Source organism: Symphodus melops, assembly GCF_947650265.1.
Source record: "Symphodus melops genome assembly, chromosome: 11".
Taxonomy (NCBI): domain Eukaryota; kingdom Metazoa; phylum Chordata; class Actinopteri; order Labriformes; family Labridae; genus Symphodus; species Symphodus melops.
In genome coordinates this window covers 20,572,401-20,599,273 of record NC_136701.1, presented here as the reverse complement: position 1 = coordinate 20,599,273, position 26,873 = coordinate 20,572,401, and the positions used below count along the sequence as shown (strand labels likewise).

The 26,873-nt window shown below is 40.7% G+C and overlaps 4 protein-coding genes across 5 annotated transcripts in view; all 4 read right to left on the bottom strand.

Moving 5' to 3' along the window:
• prdx4 (peroxiredoxin 4) overlaps positions 1-18,699 on the bottom strand; it is a 51,930-nt gene extending 33,231 nt beyond the window's left edge. The window contains exons 1-7 of one of the 2 annotated variants that reach the window (XM_079355508.1): positions 18,201-18,699; positions 17,074-17,191; positions 16,851-16,967; positions 16,170-16,292; positions 15,782-15,912; positions 15,618-15,652; positions 15,040-15,153 (exon numbers count right to left, since the gene is read on the bottom strand). In XM_079355508.1, coding sequence (XP_079211634.1) covers positions 15,103-15,153; positions 15,618-15,652; positions 15,782-15,912; positions 16,170-16,292; positions 16,851-16,967; positions 17,074-17,191; positions 18,201-18,414 — 789 coding nt within the window. In that variant the 5' untranslated portion in view covers positions 18,415-18,699 and the 3' untranslated portion in view covers positions 15,040-15,102. Of the gene's footprint in view, positions 1-15,039; positions 15,154-15,580; positions 15,653-15,781; positions 15,913-16,169; positions 16,293-16,850; positions 16,968-17,073; positions 17,192-18,200 lie in introns of those variants that run through there. The other variant, XM_079355509.1, reaches the window with a different exon arrangement.
• LOC306831315 (zinc finger Y-chromosomal protein 1) lies at positions 25-9,935 on the bottom strand. The gene is made up of 7 exons (XM_079355346.1): positions 9,375-9,935; positions 6,369-6,465; positions 5,797-6,111; positions 4,348-4,497; positions 3,905-4,033; positions 3,463-3,606; positions 25-2,856 (listed from the first exon to the last, which is right to left on the bottom strand). The coding sequence occupies exons 2-7, from the start codon at positions 6,433-6,435 to the stop codon at positions 1,556-1,558; spliced, it is 2,106 nt and encodes a 701-aa protein (XP_079211472.1). The 5' UTR covers positions 6,436-6,465; positions 9,375-9,935; the 3' UTR covers positions 25-1,555.
• Positions 10,859-12,332, bottom strand: LOC306832202 (diamine acetyltransferase 1-like). The gene is made up of 6 exons (XM_079356683.1): positions 12,104-12,332; positions 11,935-11,986; positions 11,757-11,837; positions 11,550-11,651; positions 11,386-11,426; positions 10,859-11,288 (listed from the first exon to the last, which is right to left on the bottom strand). The coding sequence occupies exons 1-6, from the start codon at positions 12,167-12,169 to the stop codon at positions 11,121-11,123; spliced, it is 510 nt and encodes a 169-aa protein (XP_079212809.1). The 5' UTR covers positions 12,170-12,332; the 3' UTR covers positions 10,859-11,120.
• Positions 18,700-19,157: 458 nt separating the features above from the next.
• On the bottom strand, positions 19,158-25,540 carry pdha1a (pyruvate dehydrogenase E1 subunit alpha 1a). The gene is made up of 11 exons (XM_079356427.1): positions 25,402-25,540; positions 24,633-24,701; positions 24,371-24,544; positions 23,942-24,068; positions 23,718-23,809; positions 22,951-23,043; positions 22,563-22,718; positions 22,128-22,199; positions 21,972-22,039; positions 21,344-21,452; positions 19,158-21,013 (listed from the first exon to the last, which is right to left on the bottom strand). The coding sequence occupies exons 1-11, from the start codon at positions 25,447-25,449 to the stop codon at positions 20,849-20,851; spliced, it is 1,173 nt and encodes a 390-aa protein (XP_079212553.1). The 5' UTR covers positions 25,450-25,540; the 3' UTR covers positions 19,158-20,848.
• Positions 25,541-26,873: the final 1,333 nt, after the last annotated feature.

The following is a 26,873-nucleotide window of genomic DNA, read 5'->3' as shown; positions in this document are numbered from 1 at the left end:
CGGAGGAAAAAAAAAAAAAAGACATTGTTAAAATACTTTGCTTTTATTACCTTTTTTAACAAATACGCTGAAGTACATCCATAACAACACAGTTCAGATTTCAGTTTTATCAAGTGTTTACATCTACACGCTTTGTACAGATTTGTATACAAAACAATAATTTACGTCCCATAGAAGTCTAGTTACACTTAACTATACAACAACTTGTAAATGAATAAATATAAAAACAGAAATGATCACAGGTGATAACAAAAAAAATATGTAAAAAGCCTTCGTACAAGTACACCACCAGCACCTGTCTTCTGAAGTTCTTTCTAAAAAGATGTACATTTTCCCTTTCTGCTGGTAAACGTACATCTGTGAGGGGAGACAGAGTTCGGTTCATAGTTTGTGAAGAGCAGCACCAGATGTACTGAATGATTCCTCTTTAAAAACAGACGGGTACATTCGTACACTGATGCGATCTTTTAATATTACGTTTGTATTTAGTCATCAATAATGTTGAAAACACTTTTTCTTTCAAATGAATGACAATTTAGTCCTCAGGTAGCATTAATTGATTTTGAATACTGTCAAGTCAGGGCTTCATCTCTACTGCTTCAGGCACCAGATCTGAACAGATACAGTACATTTACTGACGGGAAACTGATATATCAGACGGGTGTTTGATGATCAAGCGATCAGATAATGATCTCGATAAGTGGTGCAAAAATGAGCTTGTGTTTACTACCATGACATGTCCACTATTCCACTGTGTATTTTGGGTTAAGTTAATGACCATAGACCCCTGTGTACAAAGCTAAGAGTGATTGTTTTCTCTGCGTGCTGTACACAGCCGACCACGTGTTTGTGTCACACACTATAAAAAGCACTATGATACAGAGAGGCGGGGTCTGAGCACCGGGAAGCACAACAGATGCTTTGTTCTTCATTCATTCTTCTTTCACACATACACACACACCATCTTTCCCTACTCTCTCTCACTCACTCACTCACTCACGCACACACGCACACACACACGCACACGACTCGAGTACTGCATTCATCATGATTTTTACCAGGATGGTAAGTGCTACTTTGAACAGGTTGCTAATCCATACTGCTATGTTGAGTACTTTCTTTTTTTTTTTTAAGATGCAAATGTTTTGCAAATTACATTGAAGTTTTTGGACAAATAAGTAGGACCGTTGTGTTTGACAACTGATTGCTGTCTGCAAACTTAAAAGAGGTTTATCTACAAAGAGACACCTGAACAATCTGCCATGCACACTGTCACCAGCAAGGGACATGCAGTTCATAGTGCAAGTCTACAGAGGGGTTTTGTTGCTAACTCTGACGGTGTTTATGTTATGTACACGTTGTTTACATTTCGGAACAAACATTAGGTGGAGGATAGACAAAAGATCAAAACAACAGAAAAGGACTAAGTGCAGCACGCGCGCACACGCCGCATTATTTGAACGCGATGGTGGCAGGCTGAGGGTGCAGTGATTGGGGTGTGATGGTTGCTTGGACATTGTTTGTTGTTGTGGCACAGTATTTGGCTCGGTCAGAGTCACTCTGCCTGCACCACGTCTTTGTGGTGACGCATGATATGCTGGTTCTTCTCCGAGGGTCGCCGGAAGCCTTTCGAGCAGATCTCGCAGCGGTGCGGATAGTCTTTCGTGTGAATGGAAATCACGTGTCGCTTGAAACCCGAAGCGTCCCCGGTGCTGTAGTCGCAGTACTGGCACTGGTAGATTCTCCTCTCTTTTTGTCCTTTACCAATAACCACAGTCACGCTGCTCGCTAAGCTGGCTGCACTGACTCTGCCAGGCGGGCCCGAGCTGCTGGACCCGCTTGGCGCAGACTTTTTTGGTGCAGCAACGGGAGTGTGCACCTCTGTCCTCTTAGGCTCACTCTTTTCAGGAGAGGCCTGTTGCTCTTTTGTGTGGACAGACAAGATGTGACGACTGAGAACAAAAGGGTCTGCAATCTTAAAGTTGCAATGCCGGCACTGGTGGAGTTTCTTGGTGCGGTGGGAGACCGAGTGCTTCTTGAGTTCGGACGGCCGGTGGAAGCCTTTACCACAGATGGCACATTTGTGTGGATAGTCCTTGGTGTGAACAGAAATGATATGGCGTTTCAGGTCACTGGAGTTGGAGCTTTTGTGATCACAGTGGGCACAATGGTGGGTCTTATTCTCCTCGTGCGTCAGTCCGTGCTGCATTAACTCCTCCTCCTCCGCAAATGTCTGGAAGCAGCGCTCACATTTATATGGCATCTCTTTGCTATGCTTGGTCTTGATGTGCGTCTTGAGGTTGGAGGAATCGGCTGACTTGTAGTCGCAGTACAGACAGGAGTAAGGCTTCTCGCCAGTGTGCGTGCGCATGTGTTTCTTCAACTCTGAAGGGTGACGGAAGCCTTTTCCACACTCGACACAAATGTGGGGGAAGCTTTTGCTGTGGACAGCCAACAAGTGCCGATTGAGCAGTCCCTGCTCGGCCGTTTCATAGTCACAGAACTTGCATTTATGCATCTTGGTCGGCGTCGGAGGCGGCTGGTTCTTGGGCTCTCTGTGGTGATGCTGCAGTCTGTGAGAGAACAGCGCCGCCTGCTGGTGGAATTCCTTTCCACACATTTCACACTCGAAAGGGGCTTTGCTGCTGAGAGCGTGCACCTCCATGTGGTTGTGCAGGCTGGCCTTCTTGTTGGTGGTGAAGTCGCAGTCGGTACACTGGTACTTCTTCCTCGTCAGCACTTCCTGGTGATGATTCTTGGTGTGGCGTTTCAGGAAACCTCGTGACTTGAACTTCTTACCACAGAGCATGCAGGGGTAAACTGTCAGAGGCTGACCATATGGACCGATGATGATAGCTGGAGAGAAACATTTGAAAAAGGAGAGGGACAAAAATCAATTGTCGTTATTTGTCACCTTTTTGTGTCTTTAAATAATGAATTAAACACTCAAATATGAATAAGTTATGACAACTGCAACTTTGAAAGCCCCTCGTGACATCACTTCCTGTCACAGCTTCACTCACAGTCGTCAGTTTTAAAGTCAGAGCCAAACTTTTTCCTGGTGAAAGTTTATAAAACTCCTGACATATGAAAGCCGTTTTTGCACTCCTCAAAATGAGTTTCAGCAGGACTGCTCCAGATATTCTCCTGACCGGGTTGTTTACATGTGCACCTCACAGTGAGTGTGAAAGCCATAGAAGTTGGCTTCTTAAAACTTTGATTCCACGCTAAACCTCTGTTTGCTTTTCATCACAAAGGTTGTTTGATTAAAAAAAGAGGACAAAATCACGGTAAAGTCATAAATTATATAATCCATGTGAATGTGTCAGACAGTTACAGCTGAGCACTGCAGCGTGTGCTATAAACCATTCCTTCATTGAGCGATAAACAAAAGAGAAACCAGACAGACTCCATAAATCCTACCGTTTATTATTATACAGCTGAACTTTGTGTTGCTCTTACCCGTCTGTACTTGGCGCGGCTCCGAGCGTCTCCTGCTCTTGTTGTGTTGTCGATTGATTTCATCGACCCCGTCGGATTCATCGATATGCAAAAGAGCGCTCGCTGCACCGTTTCTGTTCTCACAGCTCTCGCTGTCCTCCACACCTGGGAGATAATGCACAGGCTTTAGGACAAATTTTAAAAAATACAAACAAACATATGCATATGTGAATCTTAGGCTGAGACACTAAGGTACTTTTCACAAGCTCCTAGTGGTGTGAACCAATTAAATGGACCACAAGCAGCAGCCCAGGTCACGGGCATCAAGTCCTTACTTACAGCCACACTGTCACACCAGAGGTCGGGAGTAAGCTGTACATCTCCTCCAACCAACTCCACAATGAGCCAAAACTAGTGAGGCTCCATGACGAGCTCCCGCTCCTGTAAGATCAAAATGTCTCACCGTGGTTTCCTTGATGGTGATGAGAATCTCCTACAGACATGTAAACCATCTTCTCTCTCAGCGTTTGGCCAGAAGACTCCGTTAACGCCATGCTCTCAGTGTCGCCATCGCTGATGTCGACCGACTCCCCTGCAAATAAACCGCCACACATTTAAATGCTTTGTTGTTTGACAAATCTGAAAAGCAGCCCTCGCTAAATTAAGATGATCAACAATCAACAACCTTGTATCATCAGCACCGACTTGTAGCTGCAAAGTAAGTAACTCATGTAAGAAAACTTTATAACACCGTCTCCTTTTGTTTTCAGATATTCAGAACAAGATTCACACTCAGAGCTGACGCACACCTCTAATCTTATTTCTCTTCATGTTTGGTCAAGTTCTTCAACATATTTGAAAACTTCATACATAAACACTTAAGACTTCAGGTTTAGCTTTCCTCACCCATGTCATCCTCTCCAGAATCAGCCTTGAAGATGTACACCTTTATCACTTCCTGTCCGTCCTCATCCTTCTCCACCTCCTGGTCCTCCACGGCTCCCTCCACTGTCACCTCCGTCCCGTCCTCGGACACCATTTTCCCGGCCTCGTCCACTGATGAAGGGAAAACACCGTTTAATGGGAGAAACTGTAGAGTCTGTCGCGTGGGATTCAACATATTGCAACGCCATTGTTGGCTACTGGTGGTAATTATATGGGGAGGAGTTAGTGAATTATAATTTGACATTTGCTTTGGTTGAAAATAGCACGTCGTCTCTGTAGCTGCACAGAGTGGAAGCAGCAACAACACTTCATGACTCTGGACTAAAAGCTTATCCAATGAAAAACATCAAAAACCTACAGACCTGGCTCACTAAACAGCTGTCACTCTAAAACAAAATAAACCTTTGAATCGACCGCGAGAGACATTTACATTACTTATGAATTCACCACATGTACATTCAGTTGTGTCAGGGTTCCTTCTACATTTAAAATTTGGCAGCGTCCGCCAACGCCGAATTCGTATCGCCACCAGCCCTCGTCTGACGGAGGACACGGCTTTTTAAAGAAGAGCAGCGGGTGAATATGTCTCGTGCACCGTGCACATCTGTTGGTCATGTTAAACATATCATTCAGTCTTTATTCTTTGGAAGTTTTTGGGAAATGCTGTTAAGACCAGAATTAACAGAATTTCCGTTTATTCTGCAGTTTATGACCCGCGTGACTTCAGTTTGACTTCAGTTGTGGAGATTAGGACGGGGCATACGGACCATGTCTGTATGAGCTGAATCTGACAGTTGGCAGCTATTTTCCCTGATATTACTGCAATACTTGGGAGGATTTTTTTTAAATTTTAATTAAGATTTTTTTTATTTAATTTGTTTTTTTTTTAATAGTTTATTTTTTGAATCACTGAGCTCCACATCTTTACGAATCAGAAGAAAGCAGAGTTTAGTTAGTGTGCTTCATGTAGACAAACGCATGAGTAGGGCTGTGTGATACAGAGAAGAATCATATAGGACACAAATCGTAATATGATTCTTGTAAAGTAATAATAACAATTATACAGTCAGACTGTGTGATGTTTGTTTGGGTCAGTAATAAATACATCTTGTTTTCTTACATCTGAAAATAAGATTGGGAGAGCAGGGATTCTACACAGCACATCAGCTCTTCATCGTAATGCTTTTTTTGGCTCCTTTTTGTTTTTAAGCTTCTTTCATGAGACCAATACGCTTGACTTTGCGGCTATTCATAACATTTTAAATCTACTGTGAAACGTTTAACAACACCTCTTCAAACCACTTTCCAAAGATCAGGTTTAGAAACTTGAGTGGGATTTGAACGCCCGCTCTCTTAGCAACAATTAGTCCTGTATGATGCTTTTCAGAACAAGAATGGCAGTAAACTTACAGGAAATCATCAGATAATCTCCACAGCCGTCTTGGTCGTCGTCCTGCTGATCTGGGTCCAGTCCATCTTCAGGGATGTCTCCCATGGCAACGCCTTCCTCCTCTCCATCCAGGGCCATTACGCACGTCTCCACAGCGACATCTTCATCCTCGTCACAGTGCACATACTCAGAAACCACATCCTCCACAGCATCCTGGATGACAAGCTCATCTGGGGCAAACCTGTGAACCGCCATGCCTTCCCCCTCCCCTTCCGACACCAACACAGTCTCTTGAAGCTCCACAACAAACTCCTGCCCGCCAACACTACCCTCATCTGGAAAAAAAAAAGAAAGAGAGAGAGATTACTCATTTGATCATCAAGCCGTCAGTGGAAACCGTTTGTTTCATATGCATGCAGAAAAGTTTTGACTTAACATTTCTTACTGACAATATACAACATCTCAATTTGGACAACATTGAACCTACAGTATGTCAATTAAATATATCTGGTTATCTAAGGAATCCAAATATTCACCATCAGGTCTATCAGAAAAGCACATGCAACCACAAACATCAAGCTTGGCGAATTACCCGATCCGTGCAGTATTATTTTAGGCTCCTCTGAATGTATGGCAAGCCTGGTGACATCCTCATCCATTGTCCTCGCACTGCATTTGTTACTGGAGAGCTGGAAAGTAAAACGGCAGAGTTTAGAAAATCCTCAGAGACCAAAACGTTTGAAAGCAAGCAGTCAGTGAAATGAATACGCTTTCTTCTTAATAATCAAAGCAGCTTCAGTAAGTCTGTTAGTAACTCCTCTTGCAGTGTTTGCAGCTCAAACAAGTCCACTTCCTCTAATGTACCACTGAGGTGGAATGATATGCTTTAGTGACATGTAAAGTTGTATTTCTTATTGTGCTTTGTGTGAAAGATGTATTAAGTCTCAAACAATAGAATATACAACAACTCCAGCATGTCACATATAGAATCTTGAGCTTTCAATGTTTTGAAATGATACAGAATTAATAAAATCAGATGATGCATCCATCTCCTGAATAAATGAAGTCTATTTTTACAATACAGAATAAAGCACAGTATCCAGCTGTGCCCCCCTGAAAGCTACAGAAAGCTTTTGGCCTCCTCCTTGTTGAAGCAAAAAAACAAACAAAAAAAACCCCAACAACAACATGGCGTGTGTTGTTAATTTGACATTGTAATGTAGTTCACATGATGGAGGGACAGCTGGCCTGGTGTTGCACAATCACTGCAGCATAAGGCCTGGTTTATACTTCTGCATAGAATATACACTGTACTTCAACTTTATTATTATCCTGACGGAAATTCAGTCTGCAGCAGGAATCAAGACAAAGATCAGAATAAACAGAAAATCTCCAGCTCGAGTGAAACAGAGGTTCTTCAATCGCACTGAGCCAGAGGGAGGAACAGTTCAGACACAGAACAAAAAGGTGCGTTAAGTCCAAGTGCTGCACAGTAATAAAAAGTTATAAAAGGATAATCAAGCAAAAATAGATAAAGAGAATAATAAATACGACATACAATCAGAAAACCTGTCTCACCCGCTTACACAAAATAATGCACATAAACTGTTAAGTTCAGCAAATTAAGCGTTAGCGATAAATAACGTCTGACATGTTTTGCATCCTACGCTGCCGTGAACACCTCATAGCCTACTTGTGCATTTTTGTGTCTGCTTAGCTCTGCAATACTAGCCCAACAAACGCTGGTTAGCAGTCTGATTTCTATTTTTGTTGAGGCAGTTTTTGGTTTCCACCACATTATCGGCTCGTTTGTGTGCAAGAAACCACGGTGACGTTGAGGTGAGAGCTGGTCAATATTAAACATTGAGCGGCAGCTGATTATACTGGCTCGTAGAGTTGTTCCTTCTGCAGAATTTTGAAAACTGCAACAATACCGTAAAAAGGAAATACGATGCGATGCGAGCCGGCCGCGGTTCAATTCACGCGGCGTGCGTTTGTAGGAGTCCATTTAGTAGCTACATTTTAGGAGGTGCACATCCTACAGCATGGACTCGACGAAGAAGAATAAATAAGGACGGAGCATAACACCAACAGCTAATACACACACTCATCTTCAGGTGACTACTGTCCACTCATTGTGCAGTAAATCCTGTATGTGGGTTTCTTTTCTGCACCAGCCTTACAACTTAAAAAAAACAACTTAAAACTGTCAAGAACCAAGGTTGGTGTTTTAAGAATATCTGTTAATGCGTTTTTCGCTGTACTTATTTATAATAACTAAAGACTAATGTAGAAACCAAAAATGCATATAAAATGTATTCAATCAATAATAAGCAGGTGTTAGTTATCGTTGACTTGCAACTGCTAGGATTTTATATCCGTTTGGTGTATCTTGGTGTGACAACAACAAAGTTTGTCTGCAGAGATTTTCCATTTGTTTTGACTTTTTATACACAAAATGATATAAAACAGCAGACAGAAGCTTCACAAGCGGGAACAACACGAGCATATTTGGTTTAACTTAGGGGATTTAACCTTCAATAATGAGTGAGTAGATGGATAGATTTCTGCAGGCGCTGCTTGAGTCTGCAGCAAAGGACAAGGAGGGAAATGACCGATGTTTCACCGGCATCACTTCTCCAGCCAACACAGCCTCATCAGATGTGTTATCATGACCCTCACTGTGGAGCTATTATTATTCACACACACAGACAGAAATGTAAACAGTGGTGTGTGAACGATGTTGCCAGGGTGCCATTTAATTCCCCCTTCATGTACCTACATGTACCATCCCCCACCTCCAGGTGAAAAAAGGATGCATGCATGTTGAGATGTGTCGCATTACAGAGAACATCAGTGTGCTTTAAGATGCCACCAGCATGTTAAACATATCTTAAGGGATGATCAGACTAACTTAGCTCCTCATTCATGCAGGACCGAACCCTGAAGTAGAAAAAAAAAAAACTCAATGAGACGATTAGAGGTAATGTCTTCAAGTGACCACTGGAGCTGACTTCTATCACGGCCAATAAAACACACACATAGACACATGTGGAAACAAAGGGGAATTAAGCAGCAAGGTGAAGCTATACCACCTAAATAGAAAGATTACATAAGGTCCAGAAGGCGCTAACTAGCAGGATGAGGCTAAACACACATTTCTATGATCGTTTTTTCACCGTCCGCCATTTTGTTAGCTTAGTGTCTGGATGAATGCTAATATTAACGCTGACTTTAATTACTCTTTAGCCGTAAGAAAATGTGTGTGTGGGGGGGTTTGGCCGCTGGAGGAGGGGAAACAACTTACGAACTACCAGTTTGATTAAACAGTGGTGTAATGTTTCGTTAAACTAAGAGACGAAAAAAACCCCGCTTCTTCTTTCAGCAGGCTAGTTAGTTAGCTCACCGGCTAGGCCAGACAAACCAAATTACGGCCTCCATTAAGGGCCTGAAAAGAAAAGGCCCAACCCTCTGCGGCCTCTCAGCGAGAATAAAGAAATAAATTAAAACACCACATGCATGCAAAAAAAAACAAAGACAAACCGATACGTGCGGATGCAGATAAAGCCTTAAATATAAAATATAAAAACCTCCGTACCAGATTCAAGCTGCAGGAGGTGGCCTCTGTCCGCTCCTCGGCTTCCCAGGCCGCCTGGTTCCCCCCCCCAGTCTCGGGCTGGATTCAGTCGGGAATTTTGTGTTATTTGGGCGGGCCGGAGAGGAGCAGAGAAGGAGGGGTTAGGGGTTGTTTCTGGAGCTCTGCTGAAAGCAAAGCGGGATGTCTGGAGCCAGATCTTGTCATGCTACAGCCCCCCGCTCCTCCAGCTCCGAGGCCGCCGTCAGCACGACACGTCACAGCCCGAGAGCTGCAGGAAAATGCGGAAGGGTTGTGGTGGAAGTCACACCGGCAGGCACCAAAAAACAGGCCATAATCTGAGGACCGCTGTTCAAAACGTGCACTGTGGTGTTCTATTTAATTAGTTTATGCCCCCAAGGCTGCTGTTATGGCCAGTGATGGTCTTTGTCCTCCTTTAAGTTCTCCAAACAGCATCCAGACTGCGGTGGTAAGGGTGACAAAAAAAAGATATTTACACTATGACCTCCATATAGAAACCCCCTTACACCATTTAAGTGGCATCTGAAACAAACCCAAGGTATCATGTCATCCTCACTACACATTTACATGTTAACTTTAATAATTATTATTTTTTGCTTTAATTATTATTTCTGCAGAAAATTTCAAAGTATTGTTTTTAAAAAGTAGAAAATGCAAAGATAAAGGTAATGTGGTAGCTTTATTTTAGTGGCCTATACAAACAATTTGCAATAACTTTGTTAGTTGGAAGACTAAGATAGTTTCTAGGTAGTCTCTCCAAATGTTTTTACCCTGAATTTTAACGCCCTCATATACTTTTGACTTTTAACATTTAGCAGGTGGTTAAATATTCTTATTTAGGATTAAAATAATTTATCCATTCTACATACTTTACAGGAAGCCTTTTTGAACTGGTTTAACAGTTTCAGTTAAAATGTTATTTATATAATTTGCTGTAGGAGTTATCAAATTCAAAAGCCACACTCTTAGGGACCATGCTTTTTGTGATATTTTGAGTTATGTCTTTTAATTAAATGAAAGCATAATTTTCTTTTTTTTGTTTTTCAGATTTATTGTTGGTTATTGCCTTTATTAAGATAGGATTGGGAATAGAGTAGGACACTGAAAGAGAGTAAGAAAATGTAAGAAAGGAGCCACATGTCATACTTGAACCTGGGCCTCCTGCTTGGAGTAAGCCTCTACACATTGGGGCGTAACCCAAACGTATAAGTTATCATTACTTCTTTTACTAATCCTAAATGAAACCTTCCACTGGCACATGCATGCAGACTAATACTACTGTAAAATCAAGTATTTAGTTCCTCTTAGCCCTTTATTAGTTCATTTTAAAGAGTGCAATTATTATAATGGCTTTATAAAAACACTCCTCATGTTGATTTGGAGTCCTTTGTTCAAACCTTGGTGATCAGCTTTCCAACATGGGTTTTGCAAGATCAAAAAACAGGTCAAAATGACATCCAATCCAATTAGGGTTTTTTTTTTATTAGACTTTTTTCATTTGTTTAAAAGCTAAACATGATTCAGATGAAAGACAAACAGCAGTACAGTTCAATTGTAATTCCTTTATATTGTGTTTATCTTAATTAGCAGAAGTCTTTCTTAACATCAAATGAACTAAAAGAAGAAACCATTCATTATTAGGGCAACAGGTGATTGATTACCTATCTAATCAGTGACAAAACAAAACATCCATGTAACTATCACTGAGAGTACAACAAACAGGAAACTCTATTTGGAGGTCATTTTCAGTAAATCCTCTTTTTCAATTTCATAAAGACGCCAGCCCTCCTCGGAGGAAAGATCTGCTGCTCCTCTTCGCTTGTAAAACTCAATGGACTTTGTGTTGTTTTCTGCCACGATGAAGTGCATGCCGCTACAGCGAGTCTTCACGGCAGTCTAGGGGAGAGAAAAACAAAGAAAATATAAAATGCAAGGACTCATGGAGAATCGAAAACTGTTCAAGTGAAGTTTAAAGCTTAATGGTAAACCGTACCTCACTCAAGACCTTCAGGATTTGGGAACCAATGCCAAAACCTGTTCAAAGATCAAACGATTCAAACAGTTGGTATATGAGAGGTTTGTGAAAGTGGACCACAAACCTTTTATTTCTGTAGCTTATTAATCTTTATGGCCATCATACACCAATGACAAACTCACCTCGAAACTCCTGCATGACAAAGAAGTCTTCGAGATAGAGCAGCTTTCCAATCCAAGGGTCATATGTGAAGTAGTACATGGCAAAGGCAATCACAGTGTAACCTGGAAGAAAACATCACCAGTTGAAGGTCAGAGTTAGAGGGTAAACCGATTTACAGCAAAGCTGCAGTTAAACATAAAGGAGTTTTATGAAAGTGAAAGTTTCACCCTCTGAGCTGTGCTCTTTTGGGACTTCAGCAACCAGGCAGTGGTAGAACGGATGATCCCCAAAGCCATCTTCAAGTAAATCTACAAGTGGGACATTGACTTTATAAGAATGTTCACATTATATCTTTTTTCAGTATAACCAGGTAAATGAAATGTAAAGTAGGCTAAACTAAAGCACCTTTTTCTGTCAAGAGCACCTTCTCCTCCATCTCTTCAAATTTAGCAAGTTCCTTTAAGACAAAACAAAAGATACAAGACAGACAATGAATCATGATACTCTATAGACAGTTCACCACAACAAAAACAACAATAAAATTTTCACCAATGGTAAAAGATTTTTAGCTTACCTTTATGAGTCGCAGAATATCGGGCACATCGCTGGGTTTGGCTTTCCGTAATATAAAATTGGCCATTTTCTCTTTTTACCCTTTTTACCTTTGCTCACTAGTCCTCTGAATGTGAATAAAAGCAAAATTTGTTTCGTCATTCGCGACTCAGGAGTTCATCCCCCGACTATGAATGTAGAAAACCAGTAAATAAAGACTTTGCATTGGACGTCTGGCACAGAATGGAGCAGCAGCCTCTGGAGCTTCCCCTTTTATGTATCTCTGAAGGACGCTTGCATATTCAGAGTTCCATAAATGGTCACACGGTTCTTTACATCCTGTTTCTCTCCTGTTGACACCTTATCTTTAAGTGGATCACCGTACCTCATTTGAATGTTTTTTAGCAGATAAACATTAACCAGACTTATAAAAGAACACAGCCAGTGGACTCAATGTTTTAAGGGTTAGTGATTCACCAGCATGTGAACTTATGACTGTTTTGTTTTGTCACTGAAGTCACTTTCTAATATTTTCTTTGCTGTATTTTGATTGCCTCTGTGTTTGAAAGCTCTTGCCATAAAATCTACACCGCTAACATTAATTATAATTGAAGAGGTCACACTTGCTTTGGCTTTGCTCAAGTGCAGCAACAATCAAACCCTCATTTGCATTGCTTACATCAGACAAAACGGTCATTGACCTTTTTACACAAGAACTTATTAGTTTGTAAGTAAGTAAGTTAGTGACTAAGAAAAGTTGTTGTGTTTATGGCACTTTTCACTGACTAAGGTTGTGCTTTACATCAAGAAAGTACGACATACAGAAATAAAAACTGAAACAAGAGGGCGGCTGATATACAGATATAAAACCCTGCGATGACCAGGAACAATATGACAGATCATTTACTGAAGACTGGGTGAACATGATTACTCTCAAGCCTGTCTAAACACATAGTTACCTGGTTGTACTTCAATTAAAAGTGAATTACTGCAATATGTGTTGGAGCATTCAAGTTATAAATAGGAGTGATCAGGTGATGTGAAATCTGTGATGTGACGACATCTTTTGGATTAATGATTAGCCCTGAAAGGCTTTTTTTTCTGACAACTTCAGAGTTGTTCCAGTGGCCTTGCACAGAGCGAGGAGTAAAGACACAAAGTGTGTTCCCTCTCGTGACAGTCATGAACACACTGTTGCTAAACTGTTTGTGTGTTAAATTCGCAGAATGTCTTTAAGGAACACTGAATTGAGGTAGTTTCTGGTTTCGCTCTCTTAACCGGCTTTATGCAGATCAGTTTGACTGACGTGCCTCTGAGCAAATTTTCAGCAATGATGAACACAAACTCGACTCACATGATGTTCATGACATTCTGGGTGCAGTTCTGCTGTGTTTGCAGGGCCAAATAAGGAAACGTGTGTTTTTTAAAGTGTGGCAATGGAGTTGATTTACTTGAGTATTTCCTCAAATTTATACCAATACTATTTCTCAAGCAATTATTGTACCTTGAACTTGGGATGTTGCAGTTAAAGTATTTATGTATCTTCAAAAATGTTGTTTTTTTGCCGTAAGTTTTTCTCAATTTTGACCAAATAAAATCAAAATCATCTTTTAAATAAACAACTTGGCCAACAGTTTGGCCAAGTTTACACCCGTTACACGTGTTAACGTATCCCGAGTCAACTTATCGCAAGCTAACAACGGGTAAAGGTGTGATCCAATCACTCAGGCAGACCACATTCAAAGGTTGTTTTTGACGTGTTTGTCAGCTTTCTCTCAGCAGTGTGTCCAGGGTCTACCCTCTGCATCAGGGTCACTGACTCCTTTTTCTGTTTTCTTATCTGATTCTTTTCATGTGTTTAGAAAATCTTTAGTGTTTTTTTTAATCATTACTGAAGACTTTTCATGAAAATGTTTAGTTCTGCTCCTTCTGTCTGGGAGATGGAGGAACGTGTCCTTATTCATATACAGACAATTTTTGTTTAATGTTAAAAGATGCTCCAGTCTGCTGTGAAGTTATACTTTAGTTTGAAGGAGTTATTGATTAAAATCACACCAACATGTCTGTCCTCATTGATCTGCTCTGTTTTTTTTGTTGCTTTATTGATTGATTAATAATTGAGGATTTTTAAAATTTGTATATGAAGCAGCCAAGCATAAGATCCAACCACAAGGGGTCAGTGAAGATGCGTTCAAAGACACATGGTAATACCTGTATTAGTTCTCAGAGGACAGGGGAGATGTGATGATTTAATGGACCATGGTGGACTACTGTATTAACTTTTCATTATATAAAGAAATCAAATTGGGCACCTTAAACCTCTGCAGCAAGTATGCAGTATTGTAACACACAAGTTGACCTTAGTAAATTTACTGGCAGTAATTCATGAGCCTGTACTTAACATGCAGATTTCTTTATACCTTTGGTGTAACTTTGCACTAAATCAGTTAAACAATGCACATCTTTTCCCCTCTAGGATACCTTCACACTTGAGTTATCATTACTTTCAGATAGTGTTACCATGTCACCTCAGTAACACTTTTCTTGTTCCTTTGATAATTATGAAGGAGCGAGAATGTGATGTTACCAAAGTCAGTTCAAAATGTGTGATGTTAACGATTAGTGTAAACTCTTCACCTACAATTTACACCTTCTTTTCAGACCACACGCATTTCCTCATTTGAGTAAACACTTCAGGAAAATGGTCCTACTCGACTGTTCAGAGCTTTAGGCTACTTTCCAACATTAAGTGTTAAATCTGCTGTTTCAAAGCAGACAGCATAACAGGTACAGCAAGTATTATTAGATTATTCTTTATTTGACTTTTTTTTCACCTGTTCTTGCTAGACAACATCTGGCTGCCACTGGGTGATTTCACACCGCTAACAGCTGCTCCCACCACGTGTGACACAAGCACTGAAACTCACTCAGATAAATTTAATGGATCAAACAGACAGCTTTTCTGGAAAACGGTTTTTATTTGTGTTTTGAGTTCACAGGCGCGGAAGACGTAAACGCAGATCAGTTCAATTTATCAAAATACTTCAGCTTGCCTGAAGGGTCGGGAATGATCTGTGGAAAAGACACAGTTAAATTAGAACACATAAAGTGTGATGAGTAGAAACAAATGTGACGACAATGTATACAAACTAAGCCAATCAACATCCATGCTGATAAAGAAATCCTGTAGGACACATATGTTACACATTGAATAATCTGACCTTTTTTTAAGAGCTAGATTATTTTCCCTCAATATACTTCGAGGTCTTCCACAAAACAGACTTAAGCCTGACTGAAGCTCAACTTTACTGGACATGTAGGCTTACTGACTGACTATTCGCAGCAGCCTTTTTACATCATGTCCTGCCTGCTGCAAGTTCTGTGAGAAAGAGCAGCTCTGGACGATTACAGGGGAAGGCTGTCCTTGTTTAAGGAGTGTATGTGTCAAAGAGGCTTCAGACAGCTTGTGGTTTAGAATCAATTTTTTATTTTGTACAACCACTACTAGTACCAATAGTAATAAGATTATCACTCACTGTGTCGCTGCCTGGTTTCCATCCTGCTGGACACACTGTAAAATTTAACACAGTATTTTAATAGCCATTATTCCATGATAGGCATAAAAATTGATAGATTTAAACTGTTACTTTGAATTAAGCCGTGCATTAAATATCAATCTGTCTTAACAGGCTTTGTGTACCTTCGCCATGTTTGTCGGTGTACTGGAAGGCCTGCACCAGCCGTAGAGTCTCATCCACAGATCGTCCAACTGGGAGATCGTTCATGGTGATCTGCCTCAGGATGCCTTTGTCGTCAATGATGAAGAGTCCCCTGAGAGAGACAGCTGTTAGTTGTTCACTGCTGACCCTCTCCTCTACAAAGATGTGACTTAAACAGAGTTGTGAAGCACATTGATAGAAATTATAGAAACATCACACGCTAACAGACTAAACGTCTTCATACCCGCTCCTGTAACATTGTATTCACTTCTAAAACTGTGACAGAACAGTGTTGGATAACCCACACGTGTCTCTTTGTTCGTCCAGAAACCCTTGAGAGTGGCCATAAATATATAAGTAAGACAGTACCTCAGAGTGTGACCCTGGTCCTCCAAGTAGACTCCATAGTCTTTAGAGATCTGGTGAGTTAGGTCAGACAACAGAGGGATTTTCATTGGTCCAAGTCCACCCTGCTTCCTGGGTGTGTTAATCCTGTTCATGACAAGAAATGTTGGAAAACATGAAGAACAAAACGAGATCACAAAATTCAAAAGCCAATGAGGCGGCAGTAGCTCAGTCTGTAGAGACTTGAGTTTTAATCCAGGTGTGGACCAAGTCTGGAAATTTGGTCAAGTAGCCGGAGAGGTGCCAGTTGTCTCCCTGAGCACGGCCTGTTAACCCATGAGCAAGGCACTGAACCCCCCCACCCCCAGCTCATGAGCACTCTGTGTGCGGCACCCTTATTCTGACATCTTTCCTTTAGTGCATGTCCATAGGATCCTGTTTGTGCATGTGTGTATATTTCAGCCTATATGCGTGTGTAGCGTGTTCATGAGTGTAAAAATTAATTTTCCCTCACAGATTAATATAGATATCTTTTTCCTCGTAAAACGTTTATTTGAGGGTAAAACATCCAATCCCTAACATCACCCCTTGAATCTGTAGGATCATCATTGGATTTCTGTGAATCTCATATCCCGTGTGTTCTTGGATGTCTGTCATGAGTAGTTGGGGATTTTGTGGTTAGTGTGATGGGGATAGTATTCTTACCAGGCCAGGTGGGTGAACTGGGAGTCCACAGAGCAGGCGACCACCTCTGTGTTAATGGCTTTAAACTCATGCACACGGTCGCTGAATGCAATGATCTCAGTGGGACAAACAAATGTGCTAAAAATGACAGGACAAACACAGTTCATGAAAAGACAGTCAGACGAGCAGCAATCCCAGCTTCGCAAATCAAATAATGGTGTAGTGTGTCCGTTATGTTACGCACAAGTCCAGGGGGTAGAAGAAAAAGACCAGATATTTGCCTTTGTAGTCCGACAGCTTTGCCTCCTTGAATTCTCCGTTGATGACGGCTGTTCCTTCCCAGTTTGGTGCAGGCTTTGAAACTGAAGTAGAAAAACAGACATTTCTTAAAATCAATGAAATGTGTTTGGATGCTGCACAAGACTGAATGTTATAAATGTAATCCAGCAAAATTATTCCAGCAAAATAATCTGTAATGTGTTGGCTTTAATATGTCAAAGAAATCACCTTTTTTTACAAAAATTCTGAACTGTGAATTTAAGTTGAGGCAAAAATGTTGTGTGGCTCTGTGTGTGAAGGTTATTTTCTTTGTCTATACAGATAATAACAAGGTAGTGTGTGCCTCATGATGTGATCAATAATTGTTCTTTATTTTTGGTACAGGTTTTTGACATCTTACATTTTAAAATGCTGACATTATTAAGACGCTCCTCTGATATTGCATGCATTACTTAAGCATTATTATCACACTCGACTTTGGGCTTCTATTCTATTAACACAGCTGTGGTTCAGTCAGAGGTTTTCTTTAAGCTGCCGAATATTTTAATCACAGCTGTGCTGATTATTTATCACTACAGCATGATGAGAGAGAGGACACCGCTCATAAAAGCATTATTTAGTGGTCTCAGTTTTAAGCAACATTTATTTAGTTTGTAAAATTATTTATTTCACTCAACTCGTTACTTGACAGTTTGAAGGCAACACAAACATCTTCCTGCACTTTTGCCAAGTAAGACCTGTTATTCCTTTCATTTTCTCCGACCGCCTGTAGTGCTATGACCTGGGACTATAGTCATGTGTTAAAGGGGCGGAGGGATACCAACTATGGATCTAATAAAGTGACGTGTCCTACAAACATCTGATTTAAAGTTTAATGACCTCTTAAACGATAAACTGTGGATTAAAGTTGGTTTCCAATATCAACACAAGCTGCACAAACACATTTGTTGTTCTTTTGTCCTGGATCACGTTGCAAACCCTGCAGCAGCTGCTATGTTTGGGTGCTAAAAAGCAAATCACAGCGCACTTTATTTGAAACATGCAAAAGCCACTTTTGGTGCCCCGGAGTGAAATCCCAAGATACAAACTCACTTTTGGCTTTGCTGAGGTGCAGGGAATGGTCAGACACGGGAACACGGAAAGCCTCGCCAGGATAGACGTGTCCTCCCGCGTAGTTGTGACACTGGGAGTTTTTCACGTCCTCTGCAGATGTGACCGTGCTGCTGGTGAAGAAGAGGAGGAGGACAGCGGCAGACAGCGAACACAAAAGCTCCTTCATGGTTGTATGGTGGGACAGAAACTGCATGAAGGTGTTGGGTGGAGAAGACGAAGCCGCAGACTGGCAGTGCGTTTCAGGTTGTTGGCAGGATTTTTGAAGAGCCCTTCTTCCTTCTTCTCCTCTTCTTCGTCATGCATGTTTAGCAGCAGCTGGCGTCCTTATTGATGCATTACTGCCATCTCCCGGAGGTAATTAGCCCAGTCCTTTACCACATATTGGCCCTGATTTAAACGCAATTCCATTTCATCAAATATTTAAGGAAAGAACCCCACTGTACATAGATAAACAGCATTATCACCTCTATCATTCAAAATACATTTTGCATTTTGTGCACGTGAAGGCTAAAAAAAAAAAAAAAAAAAAACACTGCCAGTCACTGCTCAGTCTGCACCATAACAAATGAGTCTGTCACTGTTCTGCTTCTGCATATTCATTATCAAGAAATATCCCTTTTCTCTCCGGGACGTTCACTTGTTAAAGTAATTTGTTCATCATCATGGACGTATTTCAAAGGGGACAAAAATCCACTTTGACTGTGTTTTTGAACATTTATTTAGGTAACCTGAGTGTCTATCGACCCACAAAATTTTAAATAAATTAATCTAATCCTTTGTTTGTGGTCTGCTTTAATCTTAAACCACATTTTCTCTTGTTTGTGACATCTGGGTAAGAAAATCTCCTCCCCTGCTATCTCCTGCTAACTCACTTCCTGGTTTTAGGACTCAAAACTATACCAATCTATTGGCCATTAAAAAGAAAGAGTCCACAAAGAATTTTACAGTATTTTTATTACAATGACGCACACATCAGACATAAAATGTTTCCATGGAGCGTTTCTATTCTTCACATGCCAACCTCAATGTAACAGTTCACAACAACGAAAACTTGTACTGCAGCCTTTTCACTTATATTCAGACAGGAATTAACATTTTAAATTTGAGTCTATCTTCCGTTGCATATTTTTCTTACCAGAGCATAATCTGAGGCATTGTTTTAATTACTATGGATATTTAGAAGCCAGAGATCATATGGTGGTTTGCTTTCAGCAGCACATGCTCATCTCACAATATTCTGAATTATTTGACAAAAAGTAACAGACTGAAATGAAAAATGTTCATATCCCTGTAAGTTGTAGCAAATAATGTCCCACAGCTGATGTGTGTAAATATCACAGATCAGCTTGCACATAAAGCTACAGACGCGCTCTTTGCTATACCGACATTTAACCCAACATCCCTCTTAGATTTGAAAACATGAAGCTGAGCAGATAAACGCACTGACTAAAAGTAAAAGTAATGCACTGTTATTTTAGGGAAGAGATCTTTCAGCTTTTGTTTATTTTGACAGAGAATATTTACTGTTACTTGTAATATAATTAAGGTCCTTACACGAGCTCCTCCAGATGAAGAGATGAGCAGTGAAAGCTTTAGACATGAAAGTTGAAAAAAAGTCACCTGAGTATCTGCAGACTAACCAAATGATTATAAACTCAGTTTGAACACGTCTCTAAAAAACAGGCGACATTTAGATGCACAGAATCACCTGCTCAGCTTGGAGTGCGACACACAAAACTACACATTCATCCTCTAAAATATCATGAGATCTGCCAGGCACACGTTTGGTTTGGCGAGATAAATTAAACACTTTCCCTTGGTGTCCATAACCATCCCTTACATACAAACATACTAAAAGAAAAAGACGCAAGTGTTTACCCTGCTGCCTTTCATGTCGTCTTTGTAACAGGGGGTTAAAAAATATAAATAAAATCAAGACACAAACCAGGTCACTCAAACATAAAAGTTCATCATGTACACTTCAGCATATAGAGTACAAAGACTTTTATTTTAATGTAGGGCAGTGACAGATGGACGTGGTGACATGGTCGTCTTGATCATGCCTCATTAGTGGGCAGAGATCATCACACAAGAAATGATGTGACGTACTGAGCTGGAGTCAAATTGACAAAACAGTCTTAAGGTAAAACAGGGCTCCATGTTTAGATAATATGTTGTTTACCAGTCGTTTGATATTCTCTTTAAAATCAATATGAAAATGGATTAAATAGCATTCATGCAGATCTATGACAGATGCATGTCAGTTAGTGCAGAAATCATGTTGCCGGACTGGGAACGGTTTTTACAAAGAGGCAGGAAATGGCTCTTGTAAAAGTCAACTTTGAACACCTGCATCTTCAATCTAAAGACAAGGAGCTAATGGGAGACAATTAAGGATAAGTTTGAATATAAATAGTTTTAACATATATGCGTCATGTTGTCTGTTTAATTCTCAGAAGGTGTTTGTGAATGTGGTCCCTGCTGTTGAAACGTACGCCACTTCTTTTGTTGGTGATTAACGCTCTGGGATCGTTTGTGGTACATTTTATGATGTGTGCGTAAATATATGACGGCCTCCGGGCTGGACATTTTAATTGAAGAGGGTGAGATCGGTAATGAAAAATAATTTAGCTAACAGACTTCAGCTTGGTCCACGGGTTCGTGCCGCGCACCTCCAGGGGTGGGTTGTTGTAAAAGATGTGGTTGCAGAGGTCTTCCAGCGGGGGCTCAGGATCTGTGGTGGCAAACTGAGCTGCGTCCTCAATCTCCTTCCTCACCTCCACATCAATCTCCTGCAGAAACAACACAGGTAAGACGGATCAGTACTGAGACATCTGCACAAACTGGCTGATTACTTCAATCACATCCCTAAAAAATCACAAACATGATGAATTCATTGTCAGAACAATAAAAATCAATATCTCTCTCCCCCTCCGTGTTTGTCTTCTCAATAAACATTTTTTGAACGATTCAGATGAAATATTCTCTGGGATGAATTGCCTTTAAATAAGAAGAAAAAAAAAAGGTGGATGTTTCTAAAAGGATTTTTTCCTCCCCTGCGGATGGTTTTCCCATCGCAGATTGTGCATCAGTCATTTGTACAAACAAAAAATATTGTTTACCTTGAGCTCCTCCACGCTGGCCATGTTGTTGCTGAGCATGCGGTCTTTCAGCAAGGAGATGGGGTCACTCTTGCCGCGGACCTCCTGGATCTCCTCACGTGTGCGGTAGCTGAGAGGGGAGAGATTGGTGCAGGGAGGTTGTAGGGATGCACTAAGGCGATTATTTTGTAGAGTTGACACCATTTCAGAATTTGGAAAAACTTGATTACCAGCATTACTTTAATTTAACCAAACACTGATTAATCTGATAGTTAATGGAGGCTCCTTATGCCAATCAAACAGAAGAAAATGTCAGTACGCATGTGACAGTCTGATCAGCACTTTAAGGATTTCCTGCTGTTATTGAAGCCAGCCATTCATCTGCACGAGCCATAAGTAGTATCACTGTTTGTGTTCAGTCCATCCCTGGGCTGTGCCCAAAGCTTTGAAAAGCCACTACAGCGGGAAGAAGAGTGCATGAACACTACTACTACAGCGGCAAAAGCGACAAGGAGCAGCGGCAGCACAGTGATGATAGCATAAGTAGGTCAGTCAGGTTATTAATAAAAAAAAATAAAAAAAAGAATGACAGCAATATAGAATTATGAAATATGTAAAGACACAAGTATCAGGCTCTGTGATCGCTCACCTCACGCCAGGGTCGCTCATACTGTGTCCATGATAGCGGTAGGTCTGAAGTTCCATGAGAATAGGACCCTGATGAAAGGTAGAGCAAACTTCATTGAGCTGAGAGAAGGACGATCAGGTTTTCCTGCTCGAGATAATTCAAAACCGTTAAACTCACCTTTCCAGATCGGCAGTGATCGGCTGCAAACCTGGTGGCTTCCCGAACACACAGGATATCCATCCCATCGACCTGAGAGCAAAACGCAATTATTTCATTTCAAGAAATACTTTTTAACAAATGCAGAATTATTATTAATCATTTGTACAGCAAAGAGGAAGAAACAGCTTTTTCATTTCAAAGTCCAGGACAATTAAAACGTGTCTTACCTCATCTAAAAAAAAACAAATAGCCCCTTAAAATGACGTTATTACAAAGTTTAAAACAGAGGCCTATCTCTGTATGGGGTACTGAACCAAAGCTCGGAGTGATCAAATTCAATCAATTAGAAGCCCCGTCGTACCAAAGTATTTTGATGGTATGGTCACAACAGATGTTTTTAAACATGTCGTCACATTTCTCAATATGTGTGAAGACGCGAGTAAAGGCCAGTACCCTGAGACCAGGGATGTAGTCTCCTCTCTTGTAGTAGTCTGTGCTGGCTGAAGCTCGCTCCACTGATGTGCCCATGCCGTATCTGTTGTTCTCACAGACGAAGATGGCCGGCAGCTTCCAAAGAGCAGCCATGTTGTAGGTTTCAAAAATCTGACCCTGCGAAACACACAAAGCGTTGTCCCAACGTGACACAAAAATCAGATTTTTTAATTTTATTTTTACGTTTCTTGACTTACATCAGCGGTGTAAAGTAACACTGCTTTGAAGTTATATTCAAGAGAGAGTATTTGATCAGTTGTCTCTGTTTTTCATCTTAAAGGTGTTTATAATAGTATAAGGTTTGCAGCTTATTTGCTAGAAAGAAGTGTGAGCGAATTGTGTCACCTACCTGGTTGGCAGCACCGTCACCATAGAGAGAGACAGACAGCTCGTTGTTGCCCAAATACTTACAGGCCAGAGCCACGCCAGCACCCAGGGGAACCTGAGGAGAACACGGACACGTCCCAGGTTAGATCACCGCAAACCTCAGTGCATAAAGTCCGTATTTAAACCAAATGCAGACGTCCCGCCTCCGTCACAGTAAAATGTAAAGATCCATCGATACATTCAAAGCCCCATAAAAAACACAGCAATTCTATTGTTTTCAAGTAACAGCAACCTGGTTCATTTTAAGTCAGTCAGCCCAGTTTAAAAGCGATTAACTTTGACTTTCATCTTGTATGTGAGTCTCCTGTATGTCTGATTGGACAATAAATAACTTGTAATACTTTGTAAATGTATTAATTATAAAGCACTCAAAGAGCATTGTCTCTCCCTGGGCTGCTTTGAAGGTCAGTCACACCTGTCTGATAATAAATGTGACAGGTCTTTGCCTCTCTGTTCTTTCCTGCTTTCTATTTTCTTAGGCACAAACATACTGTAATGTATAGAGCTGAGTTATGCCTTTGGTTCAGTGACTGAAAATGACATCCAGACATTTGAAAGTTAAGAATTTCCAGAAGCTCTTTATTTTGTTCTCTTATCTTCCTTTGTTCTATATTTCCATAACAACACACTGGCTGCATACAGGTAGGACATGTTTACATAATACCTGAATACATTTAGAGAGACGTGTGGGAAATTAACCAAAAAGAATTTTAACAGCTGTTGACATACCTGAGCTCCGACAATTCCGTTTCCTCCATAGAAGTTTTTAGAGTACATGTGCATAGAGCCTCCTTTACCCTTTGCAATACCTCCTCTTCTGCCTGTAAATTAAAAACCAACTATGAATAAAGGGATCGAAAACTGAAGTGAGAGAATGACAGAATAATAAATGAATTTCAAAAGCAAACGTTAAGTCGGTAAAATGTCACAATGTCTCAGTGCTGCAGACTCACCGGTGAGCTCAGCCATGATCTCCTTCACGGTCCCTCCTCTGGTGTAGGTGTAGCCGTGGGCACGGTACGCAGTGATCAGGTGGTCGGACAAATTAATGGCTGCTTCAATGCCCACCGCACAGGCTTCCTGCGAGGACATACGACGGTTGACATGATCAATCGTGTGTGGAGACGTTTCTCAATGTACTACAAGTGTACCATGTGAAACACAGGGCAGAGTAAGGAGTTTGTTTTGAACATATTTTAAAGACATTTTCTCCAAAAGTTAATAAAAAAAAGTGTTTACACACTGACAACAGTTTTCAATTATCATACATGCAGACTTCAATGCTGCAGTTTTTTTTTCCAGAGCACAGAAATCATTGTAACACTGAGGTCAACTCTTCTGACTTTTAAGTACAGCCTGGGGAAAGTAATAGTGCACTTTACCTGTCCGTCATATAAGTGGCAGAACCCTCGGATGATTTTCTGCTTATACAGCTGATCTGCCTTCAGTTCCATACGCCTCATGGTCTGCATGGTGCGGTAATACTGCAGACCCTCCTCACGAGTCATGACCACCTCAGTGGCCGGGGCCTCATCCAGCTTGTGGACGTCACATTTCTCGAGACAAGAAACAAAACAGCAGTAACTCAGAAACTGTCCAGAACTTTAAATACTTTGAATATACAAGTCAGCGTGTGAAGCTTACCTTTATTTCAAATGAAGCCTGGGCTGTGAAGTCAGCATATGAACGTGCTGAGATGACCACTGCTGCACCCTGCCGCGGAAGAAAAGTAGATTTAACAAATATTAGACACAAGCCTTCAAATCTGCCCAGCTTTAAAATATTACTACATGAGAGCATATACTGTAGAGACTTGGTTACTACAATAAATCCTGAGCAAGAGAGAAGTGAGGTTGGATACGGGATGCAAGAGATGGAAAAAACAAAAAAATAAAGATAAGAGAGAGATATGGATGCTTCGACCCAACAACTTCCACAGTGAAGTGAAATCATGTATTTTTAACCCACAGACAAGAAACTGACACTGATTCTGATAATAAGCTGTCAATGAGTTTCCAATACTTATTTATTTACATCAGACCTTCCTCACAAGTTTCTGTCTTTTTGGACAATATTCTGTGATGTTTATATCACAGAACTGTAAGCAGAATAGTTTTAATTCAAGTCAAAACAAACCCCAGCGTCCAAATCGAGGACCAAAAACCTGGACCACGTAAACTTCAATGAACATTAATACATTTACACAGGTAATACCAACTACAACAATAAAGCTGTCAAAGAGTATTTATCTATTTTTGCAGACTTTAGCTGAGTTAGCATGAAGCTATCATTCGGCCTCACAAGGTCAGAACAGAGATGTCAGTGTTGTTTTAAAAGTAAACACAGGAAGTTTTACACGTGTCAGGCAGAGTTTGCTTAAAGACGTTCATCGTTTTAAATTGTGTGTACTTACATTTCTCTGGACGCCAGCTCTCAGCACATTGGAGATATTGGACAGCATCTTTCCACAGCTAGCTCACTACAGCTCCGTCCTTCTGTCAGAGTACGTCCTTCCGGCTCCGCTCTCTTCTTCTTCTTCTTCTACGGTTATTAAAAGCAGCAGAGAGCATGCTGCTGCCAAATCTTCTCCTCGTGTCACGAAGTGTCACAACATATGAAAAACTACACAATGCATTTCAGGTAACTCACTGTTTGACCTTTTGAACTGTGTCGAATAAAGAGCCTCTACTAAATCCCAATGGCCTTGTATCTGCCTAAAAGCCAAACATGAATAAAGCAACAGATTATCCATTTTATTTATTCGTGTTTTACAGATGCTTTCCAGATGTTGGCTCTCGGCTTTGTCACCCAAAACAGATGTATTGATTTGCTTTTCCTTATCAAACAACAAACCTTAATCAAACTTAAGGATTTCCTATTAAATAAGAAAACCACAGACAATTAATTATTACAATAATGCACACTTGTTTTTGAGCTCCTCACGAGGACTGAGGAGGGTACATTATACCAGATGTCCTGGTGACAAATTTTAATGTGAGGACCTTTTGATAATACATGCCTTCTTTCAGAATATTGAGGCCAAGAGTGTTTCCAAACTAAGGGTTTATCTTTGAGGCATATTCTTAAAAACACTTCTTTAAAGGGATTCTTCACCCATTTACATGAAGCTTTGTATCATTAGAAACATGGTAGTAGTGTTGAATGGTCGGGAATTCTCGTCTCAGGGCAAAATGAGGGCTGGAGTCACGACCATTCAACACTACTACCATGTTTCTAATGATAAACAGCTTCTAGAAAATGGGTGAAGTATCCCTTTAAGTCTCAGTCTGTAGATAAGACTCTTCATATTCAGACGCTACAGTCCTCAGCACATCAACCACAGGCTGTCAAGTCAAAAGCCTTTTGCTTTTGGTAATCTAAATCTAAATCTCAGGGGCTCAAATTTACCATCTGAACCAAAGTAAACCTGGAGTAGAAAATATTTCAGCACAAGAGTATGAGTTGTGCTTTTTGTGACTAAGGGCAATCATTTCAGGAAAGCACTTCAGTTGATGGGAAATTGCAGACAGATACACTCAGTGTGCAGAGTTGGAAGAATAAGAAGATAAGAAGGATATGGGCCCAGAGCATTTTTGCTGCTCTAGTGCTCTGAAAGAAGCATCAGCACTGCAAAGACTTTTAACACTGTCCAGATATTGTATTTTGATAGTGTGAAAATGAAAAAAAACCAAAAAACAACATGCTCTATATGCGTTATTGTGGAAAGGACATTCTGGTGTTGGAAACATTTTTGTGTTGCACTAACCCATATATTTGTGCTAAGTTAAGAATACTTTTTTAGTGTTTTAAGTGTATACCTTTGATGAGCTTTCAGTTTTGGCGCCCCCTGTGGACAAAGTTCGCACCTCTTTCCTGATCTTGTCC

Coding starts and splice junctions, on each gene's coding strand:
- LOC306831315 (XM_079355346.1), bottom strand. CDS start 6,435: ATGGATGAGGATGTCACCAGGCTTGCCATACATTCAGAGGAGCCTAAA. Junction 4,498..5,796: donor AGATTATCTGATGATTTCCT/GTAAGTTTACTG, acceptor TCCCTTCATCAG/TGGACGAGGCCGGGAAAATG. Junction 2,857..3,462: donor GCCGCGCCAAGTACAGACGG/GTAAGAGCAACA, acceptor GTTTCTCTCCAG/CTATCATCATCGGTCCATAT.
- pdha1a (XM_079356427.1), bottom strand. CDS start 25,449: ATGCTGTCCAATATCTCCAATGTGCTGAGAGCTGGCGTCCAGAGAAAT. Junction 24,545..24,632: donor AGGCTTCATTTGAAATAAAG/GTAAGCTTCACA, acceptor TCTTGTCTCGAG/AAATGTGACGTCCACAAGCT. Junction 22,719..22,950: donor GTGACGGTGCTGCCAACCAG/GTAGGTGACACA, acceptor TGTGTTTCGCAG/GGTCAGATTTTTGAAACCTA.
- LOC306832202 (XM_079356683.1), bottom strand. CDS start 12,169: ATGGCCAATTTTATATTACGGAAAGCCAAACCCAGCGATGTGCCCGAT. Junction 11,838..11,934: donor GGTGCTCTTGACAGAAAAAG/GTGCTTTAGTTT, acceptor TCCCACTTGTAG/ATTTACTTGAAGATGGCTTT. Junction 11,427..11,549: donor TGTCATGCAGGAGTTTCGAG/GTGAGTTTGTCA, acceptor ATCTTTGAACAG/GTTTTGGCATTGGTTCCCAA.